At 33.3% G+C, this 9,868-nt stretch overlaps 1 protein-coding gene across 1 annotated transcript; it reads left to right on the top strand.

Moving 5' to 3' along the window:
- The first annotated feature begins 412 nt into the window (after positions 1-412).
- LOC139494411 (uncharacterized) lies at positions 413-1,795 on the top strand. The gene is made up of 3 exons (XM_071282574.1): positions 413-588; positions 783-1,063; positions 1,406-1,795. The coding sequence occupies exons 1-3, from the start codon at positions 470-472 to the stop codon at positions 1,729-1,731; spliced, it is 726 nt and encodes a 241-aa protein (XP_071138675.1). The 5' UTR covers positions 413-469; the 3' UTR covers positions 1,732-1,795.
- Positions 1,796-9,868: the final 8,073 nt, after the last annotated feature.

The raw sequence follows: 9,868 nt of genomic DNA, 5'->3' as shown, positions 1-9,868 counted from the left end.
CAAAAGGTAATCATTGTGTCATTTTTCAGAGAGTCGGATATGTTTGGACTTGAAAAAATTTGTAGTGGAAAGAAAAAAAAGCCTACTTCCTTCATCAACCCTTTTGAGTGAGTTATCTTGTTATGGACCACTTGTTTGCCAGAAACTTGTATTAAATTAAGTTTAACAAATCTGTAAAACATAGGTTTTAAGTAGATTTTTAATTATATTTTAAAATGTAAATGTAACATATACATGATATAATATATAAACACTTTCACTTCATGTACAGTACTGCAAAAATTAAAAATTAAAATATGGCAGTATGTTGTGTCGCAACTTCGAATCAAGACCTATAATATACTTTTGTTTCATTTGATATATTAAACAAATAGAAATATAAAAATGACATTGACTTTTTCCACCATACTTTTGTAATGAATTAGTCGGTGGGAAAAAATAAAAGCAAATGGTAAATGCCTCATGATTAATGTCTCATTGTGTAAAATTGATTTCTTTTAGCCTTACAATTGATGAGGATGAGGCATGCACGATGGAAGAGGATTCGTCTGGTGAAGAATTTGAGCCAAGTTTTAATTTTACACTGAGGTAAAAATAATTTTCAACAAACTACACATTACGGCTCTTTGAAATATGGTATTAAGGTTTATATGAGCATGCTTTACTGTGCAATATGTTTTCAATTTCATTACTTATTAACTTCCTGTTTACCTTATATTTAAATGGGGGTATCATTAGTGAGCAGTAGCTTACAGATTCACTTATTATTTACTTTTTTTCAGGAGCACAGCTGAATTGGAAAATTTCCAAAACTTAATCCTTAAATATGCTTCGATGTGCCATTCTTTTAATCCAGTTTCATACAGTGCTCGCAATCTGTTAGCAGCCCTGGATAATAATGATCATTGCCAAAGGCAAATGATGGTCAATAAAGATGGCAGCACTAGGGTAAACTATTATTGTTATGCTCCATCTACGATAGGAGTAGGGGCATTATGTTTTCTAGTCTGTGCGTCCGTTCGTCCATCTGTTCCGCTTCAGGTTAAAGATTTTGGTCAAGGCAGTTTTTTTATGAAGTTGAAGTCGAATCAACCTGAAACTTAGTTACACATATTTCCCTATTAAGAACTTTCCAATTTAAATGCCAAATTAGATTTTTGACCTCAATTTCAAGATCCACTAAACATAGAAAATGATAGTGCGAGTGGGGCATTCATGTACAACGGACACATTCTTGTTTTTATTTGGAAAAATTGTTTATGGAATAAGAACAATACTGTCAGCCTCCATAATATGCAGACTGCAATTCAAACTTTTTTGGGAAGTCCGTAAATATTTGACCTGTTGGGTCGTCTATCACTTGGAACACTATTGAGTATTTATATACATTAAAAAATATTTATAGGTATCAAGAGATACTACAGGAAGACTGGTATTCAGAGGTTAGTGTATGCTAAAAGGGAGGACAAAGACTATCACCATGTCCCTACCATAATACAAATCATAGTAGAAAACCGATTACAAGATCATGTTGGGATGAACAGAAAAGTGCTGCTCGATGGCAAGGACCCAAGGAGAGTGTCAGCAGTACTTGCACCAACCTTGACACCATCAACAGCTGACATTGTCGCACAAAAGATATCAAGATTTATCAAGGAAGACCCAGAAAAAACTCTCGATTACAGTTGGACTGATGGATTGATGTCCGTTCAACTAGTACCTGTATTGTAAGAATTAGAATAGACTTGTATGCTAATGATACTAATTCATTGTAATTTAGTACTAAATATTTGGCTCAAAGTTATATCCCAGGGTGCTATACCATGTAAAGGGATATTATTGTCAGTGATCATGAACTTCCTGTTAAAACTTGTCATTTCTCGGCGACATGTTCGCAAACATTTTTTTAATTTTTTTAACTTGTTTGCTTTTTTCAAAAATCATATGGAAAAGGTAAAATATATTTGGTTTATGCAAGGTGTACATTTTTTGTCTGGTTAGTAATATCTGACCTTTACATTATTTGCATAATTCTTTGGTCAATGATAAATTTCTCTAATTTTATGATCCATCGCCCCTTAAGATTTGTCGTTGGCTATCATTCAGTCATTATATTATATATATTTATATTCATATCAAGATAGATCCAAATAGTTCCAACTTATTTTTCTAAGTCACTCAATATTAAATTTTCCCATACTCTTTTGTTTGTTTGTTTTCAATACAGTGTAGATATGAAAATATCAATTTGTCGTTTGAAGACACACATGCATGGTGTGACAATGTGCTACACAAGTAATCATGTGTACATATATATATAGATAGTTTTGTTGTGAAGCATTGTTATTAGCAGGCACCATTAAATTAAAATACATGATTATTTTTTATGCGACATCTTTTGATCCTACAATATTGCAAAATATTTAAAACAATAGAAACAAACATTGCTACAAGTATAAATAATTCCTGAATTTGCATAAACCCCTAGAAATCTAACATAAATTTTGCAAATATAATTGTTCGGGCAGAGATCTTGAGGTAATATTGCTATTGACATATTTGATATTGGAATTGTTTAAGCCATATGTTATTGTATTATTATTGCCACATGTAACTATATTGCATCTTTTTTCCCAGTATTTTCCAAAATGCTCAAACTGGTGAATGTTAAGAAGAAAAGTCTAGGCACAAGGATTCAAGTCCCCAAAAAAGTCTTAAGCAGTTGCGTGCCAACAGCAGTTGGCCATTCATGCACTAATCATGTGGACTAACATATGGCATGCCTTCAAATAGAAATAGAAATATTAGTTTATCGGTACAACTGAATGCCACTATTGACCAGAACGTTCCTCTGAATATCATTTATGGAGGATATACCAACAATATTTCATTGGATCATTAACATTCAATCTCTTATACCAAAACTTGAGAGCTACACTTTGTGTGTAGGGAACTTTGATAGTGACTTGATAGATGATCATGTGATACCTTGGTTAAATTGGATTATTTCTATATTTGAACATAAAAATAAATCATTGAACATCTTTTTTTTAAATTCCATTACATGCCAGATTCATTTAATACTTCAGAATCTGCTTGGTGTTGAGTGTATATTGACGATTCTCTTTCTTTGTCACTGCCTTTATTAATCCAGTTTTTCATATAAATCTGTGTGATTATAAATGTCTAAATTCCATTACATGCCAGATTCATTTAATACTTCAAATCTGCTTGGTGTTGAGTGTATATTGACGATTCTCTTTCTTTGTCACTGCCTTTATCAATCCAGTTTTTCATATAAATCTGTGTGATTATAAATGTCTATAAGTACATGTATGTGTAGTAAAATAGGCAAGAAGACATGGGATATGATTGAAATGAGACAACTATCCATCCAATATCAAATGAAGATTTTGAAAACTAGTAGTCTACATGTACAATGATTGAATCAATGAATGTATGTCAACCACCATCAACAAAACCTATACAGCATAGCAGGTCGATAAATATTATCACATGAAACCAACAGTCCATACATAATACATGTACAAAAAATAGTTTTTGTACCGAATTAAAGTTAAGACATAAGAGTAAAGAGATGCGGGATGTGGTATGATTGCCAATCGAATGAGACAGCTCAGTTCACCAACAAAACAAATGATGTTGATGTAAGTAATTATTCAATCTGTTGTTATTTCTTATCTTGATAGACAAAAATAGGTTTACATGTACAATGTATATTCGAAATTGTGAGCTATAAAGTCAATACATGTACACGGCAAAATTGTACAAAAAGTATCTTCTGTTAGACAATAACCATTTTAGTTATCATGTTAAGAAAGACATTTATTGTAAAATTAGTTTTTTTATACCAAATTGGAATTTAAAACCTACGAGTAAAGAGATGTGGTATGATTGTCAATCGAATGAGACAGCTCAGTTCACCAAAGTTCAAATGATGTTGAAGTACCGGTAAGCATATTCAATCTATCCTTGATAGACAAAAGTCAGTGTTGTACATGTATATTAGTAGTAGAGCGTTATAAAGTCAATACAAGGCAACATTGTACAAAAAGTATCTACTGCATATGCAACTATTCCAGTCATAATTAGGTTCGATAACTCTGTATGTGACTGGTTTAATTATGGTTATGTAAAATGTACTGGTTACCCAAGTAATAATTTCAAAATATATATATATAGATATTGCATCTTTGTTTCAACCCATCCGTGGTTTCCTTTCGTTGATATAAAATATTATCATAAAATGATTTCATAAACAATCGTATAATACTAATATATATATTAAGTCTTGTCAAAATTTACATCGTGATTAGGTCACGTTGCCATGTTTGTTTTGTTTGATCACGTTGATGACTTAATTAATATCTTCACAATACAATCTTGCTTTATCCTTAATTATCATACGAGTTACAATAACGTGTCATATTTAATTGCAATACAAACAGTTAAATCTTATTGAATTATTTGCATGTGTAAACTAAGTGTCGAACATCCTCTACGTTTGAAATTATTTGGTCGCCATTTTGTTATATGTAACTTCGAAATTTTATCAAAACAAATAGCATGTATCCACTTTCACAGAGGGAAATAGTGTTTAAATATATGCTGCATTAAGGTAAGACAATTATCGAAAAGACATGCATCTAACAATTTTACGATTTTCATCGTACAAATCTTCAAAAATATATATATGTCCATGTCGCCCCACGCTATCAATGTTCTAAACTGCATGGTCGGTGCATGTAAATCTTTATTTTTAGTGTGAGAGACTGTTTCTAATAAATTTATTGAAGAACATGTGAAAAAAGAAATTTCTTCAGTACAAAAAGACACACTTTGATAAATATTTGAAATATTACTTTTTGATTTATAACTAAATGAATACCGGCATGTCGTGTCGTTATGAACCTTCAACAGTGTCCGCCATTTTGAAAATATTGCTGAAGACTGCCAAAATATGAACTTTTCAAACAAATTTCGAAGCAAAAAGTTTAATACCTGAACTGATATGGTTTGTCATTTACTTTAAATAAATATGTTGTCGATCTTTTTAGAGGTTGGAAGGATATAAGTAACAATAAATTAATTGAGAAAATTGATTTTACAAAAAGGTCCCATTGCAATTTTGTCGAGTTTTAACGAAGATGTCAACGGAGGCTGTGTGGCTATGTCACCTCAATTTTCAAACTTATTTCGAAGCACGAAATCATATTTCTGAACTAAAACTTAAAACATATTTAATTGTAAAAATTTATAAACTGTAAAACGCGGGGTTAGAAGGAAAAATATACTTTATAACAAAAAAGTTATGACCGTTTTATCTATGTACCCCGTTCACTTTCATTGATAATCTATCGGCCATTAATGATATACAACAGAAGTGTAAAAGTCACGTGATGACGGAGATAGTTGGATATGTGTTAGACAATAAACATTGTAGTTATGTTTACAAAGACTTTTAATGATAGATATCTATAGACGCTACCGTCTAGACCTAGGAAGCATGAAAGTTACAAACAGAAAAGTATTGCTTTTGTTTTAATACTTGATGTAAACTGCTGTTACGTACCTCATATGAAAGTGTACCAATGTACAGTCAGAAAAAGATAATCTTCTTTGATATATATGACAAGTTGCTCTTTTCAAGTTAATTTCTGTATTATACATATATAATACATAACCAGGAATAATTCCATGACGGACTACTTGAGAGACCGTTATACATGTATGACAGAGAGCTGACACTATAAGGTTGCCCTATTAATTCATGCACGAATTGATGTAAGTGCTCTGATAAGAAGCAAAAGTGCATTTAAAGATGTAATGTTATTAGTACAATTAAAAAAAATTGCTTGCATTGATAATTTATAACACACTGGCTAACGTTTCTTTTATGCCTATATGTTTATCATGATTGAAACCGGCTAAAGTAACATGCAGAGACAGTTTTATAGGGTTTACCAGTGTGCTCCCTCTTTAACAGTACTTGTTCCAAACTTATGATAATGACCAGCCACTGACATGTATATAAAACGCAATGCGGTAATTCGTCCTGAAATGTGTGGTCAGTTCTTTTTTTTTGCCACAGAAATGGTTTTGCACCTGTTTCCCCGAAAATGATGGTTTCCGAAGATGCAAATTCGCATATAGCTATAATGACATCATTTGCAAGAATAATTTTTTTTTTTAATTTCTTTGACAATATTGACCATGTTGACTGAAAATAAAAATTTACAGAAGCTAACATACAAACACATTTACACATTGCATTACATTGTCCATCAAATAAAACACTTTAATTATGCTTTTTCGTCAATTGAAACTTGAGTGATAATCAATAATAACTACATTTAAGTCCTTTACCATTACAACATTGTCTATACGTGACAAAAGTAAGAACACAACTCGATGCATGTGTACAAAAAATTAACGTTCCGATATCGTAAGTGACGAGTAGTAATAGTAGCAATAGTGGCGAGTAGCGAAGTCTCGCCACGGAAGAGATTACGATAAACCGCGAGATTCCAATCCTTCTTAGGCAGCAACCATTTGATTTTCGGGGGGGGGGTATGTTTTTTTTTTCAGGACAATTTTTTTTTTCGCCTGTGGCGATTTTTTTCGCGACAAGTCGAAAACAATTTTTTTCTTTCAATTTTAGCATTACATATAGTGGCAGGTGAGGGTGAAACAAACATTTTTTTTTTCTCAGAATCAAAAACAAATTATTTTTTTCTTCAAAAACCATAGCCCCCATCCCCCAGACCCCCCACCCCAGACGGACACAATTTAAGTTATAAGTTTATTGAAAGGCTACGAGAAGACCAGGTCACGTGTATGTTTTACTGACAAAACTTTTCTGACAATAGTTCCACCATTTCTTCTAATATTTCAGCAACAATAAACAGTTATTCGCAGTTAAAAGCCGTTTTTCCCTAACCGTTATTTCCATCATTATACTATTAGTGTTGGTCTATTAAAGAAGCTTTTCTTTGGATGACTGTTTCGTTTAAAGTGTGCAAAACACCTGAAACGTGAAGGTACATTTGTGTACACAGTGTGTGAATATTCTTTCTCATACTTGAAATACGTCATACAGGTGACATAAAATAATTTTGTCATTGCAAGTACTTAGTTTTAAACTATTTTTAGTATCATTATTAACAATTGTAAACTTCACAAATAATTGAATTACCCTTTACAGAATGGAAACATGAATAAGTGGGAAACTCGATTCAATGTTTTAATATGCCCTATTATAATTATATCGATATTTATCTGTAATGGAAATGATTTTGTCGCTGTTAGTATTGTGGTAGTTAGGGTAGGGACTTTAAATGGGTAAACGGACAGTCCGTGATTTTTTGTCCAGTGACATTCTGTCCTACATTCTTTAAATGGATGCATTAAGCTTCCCTAATTATATATATAATTATGAAACCGTGGAGCCAAGCTACATCAGTCACGTCTCAGTCATTACAGCTGAACGGACGTGCTGGGCCAGCTCTCCTTTACCCGCTATCTTCGATGAGGGTTTACAGTTAGATGAACAACGACATACTACTTAAGATGACAGAAACCAACCCATGCCGTACAGATAGACGTAGTAGTTGGCGTACCCGCGTTAACATGCACTCCAAAACCATTGTATCATGGGGAGTGTTATGCCGATTAACGTCCGAGGGCTGTATCCTAGGCTGTTGGGTGATACGACCTTCATTTCACTGCCTAACGGCTTTGGTCCTGATAACGCTTCCTGTCATCTTTAGAACTACGTCCACCATTCATCTACCAGTACTCACTCATCGAGGTTAGCTGGCTGCCAAGTTGACCAAACTGGCCCTGAAAGCAGCCGTTGTGAAGAAGTAAAATCCAAAATAGTAAACAAACCAAAATCAACTCACCAAAACCAAGATGGCGGCCTCCATTCGGCGTCCTTACTACCTGTTCCTGACCCACGGCAGAAATTATTCAAATGCTCATCAATCGCCTTCGGGCACCGAGCCGACCGTGCGAGGGCTGTATAGCCAGTCAAGGTCGTTAAACACTTCCATTTGTTTGCCAAGCTACACTCTGGGACTGAACGAGGTAATTACAAATCAGAACTGTTATTAAAGTCAAGAGACCACCAAGCTGATAAGCAGAGTACAAGTCATATGTGCTGAAAACGAAAGACTCCTGTAGATCGTTATCTACAATCTTCATAAATACAGAGCAGCTTGTTAGAATGCTGGATTCTTGAGCCTTCATAAACAAGGTCTGCTTGCGGCGATTCTTGGTGTTGGTACGAAGATGCTTTTCTTCTCGGTAACTAGCTGTAACTACCTTCTTTTTTGCTGAAATTAAGAGAGATAAATGTTGTATAATACATTGGAGATGGCAATACATTTATAAAGCATAATAAATATTACTCCTCTGCATAAAACCTTTATTCTGTAAACGTTCAGTGGCAATTATTTCATGAATTGGAAAGATATAGAAACGCTTGGTTATTGTTTGTCAAATGTCCAGTGAAAAATATGGTTTTGCTGTTACCCGAACTGAGCGTAATAAGACAAGCAAATCTACCAAAAGGTCATCCGTAAGTTTGAGACGCATTAAAAGACACAACCAAAAACTAATAAGTGGTTAACAATAAACTGTAGATTGTAGTGCTTTTTCATGGATTTATGTTGGTTTTTTTTGTAATAAATGTGTCTTCCCTGATCATATTGTAGTGTTGATGTTCATGTACTTTTAAGAATCTTTTACATAACATTCTCCCCCAAGGGTGACTGGGGAATAGAAATATGGTCACTTGGTCTTCTCCAATAAATATACACCCTTTGCATGATTAAAATTTAATAGATTTTAATTATCAAGGTTTATGAGCAATTTCTCCAACTTTAAAATGAATATATGTAATACAAAGAAATTAAATCAAAATATATTTAAACAATTGTATACAAATTGTTTGTGACTTTTTGTCCTTTCAAATTTTTGACTTTATGTCCTGTGACTTTATGTCCTGTGACTTTGATTTCGTTGACCTTTCAACCATTCTTTGTCAGCCCCCGCAACTTAGAGTCTGAGATTATATCGTTTATTAAAGGCAACAGTAGTATACCGCTGTTCAAAACTCATAAATCCATGAACAAAAAACAAAATCGGGGTATCAAACTAAAACCGAGGGAAACGCATTAAATATAAGAGAACAACGACATAACACCGAAACGTAAAACACACAGATACGGACCAAGCATCAGACAAAACACCACGAGAATAACAAATATAACATGAAAACCAAATACATGAATTTGGGATAGACAAGTACCGTGCCACGTCTTATCTCAATATCTCAAAAATAAGAGAAAACACAAACGACTCAACGTTAAAATGCAACACACACATACACGAACAATAATATAACAATGGCCATCTTCCTGACTTGGTACAGGACACCTTTAAAGGGGAATAAAAGTGGTGGGTTGAACCTGGTTTTGTGGCATGCCAAACCTCGCACTTTAATGGCAAAGTTAAATATAACATTGAGATGACAACATAATATTACAGGACTACAATACAATAAATAGGAGAACATATTAGACAAAGAAAAACATGATTAATAGATAACAAAAAGCATTAAACCTATCCGTCCGTTCCTGTTACATGTGGACTAACGGTCAAGTATAACTTAACACCATGTTTATTACATGCTGGTTACAGAAAAATGGGAAGAAACTATCAACTAAACTACTCTGTAATAAATTCATATTCAAACCTTCCAGATATAGATCGAATTAATCATAATCTAGCTACCCGGATATGGGTCAATGCTAACATATGATTATATGAATCATAATCAAGC

This window comes from Mytilus edulis, chromosome 11, assembly GCF_963676685.1.
Source record: "Mytilus edulis chromosome 11, xbMytEdul2.2, whole genome shotgun sequence".
Lineage (NCBI taxonomy): Eukaryota > Metazoa > Mollusca > Bivalvia > Mytilida > Mytilidae > Mytilus > Mytilus edulis.
Note: the sequence above shows the minus strand (reverse complement) of the source record. Positions and strands in the feature narration are given on the sequence as shown.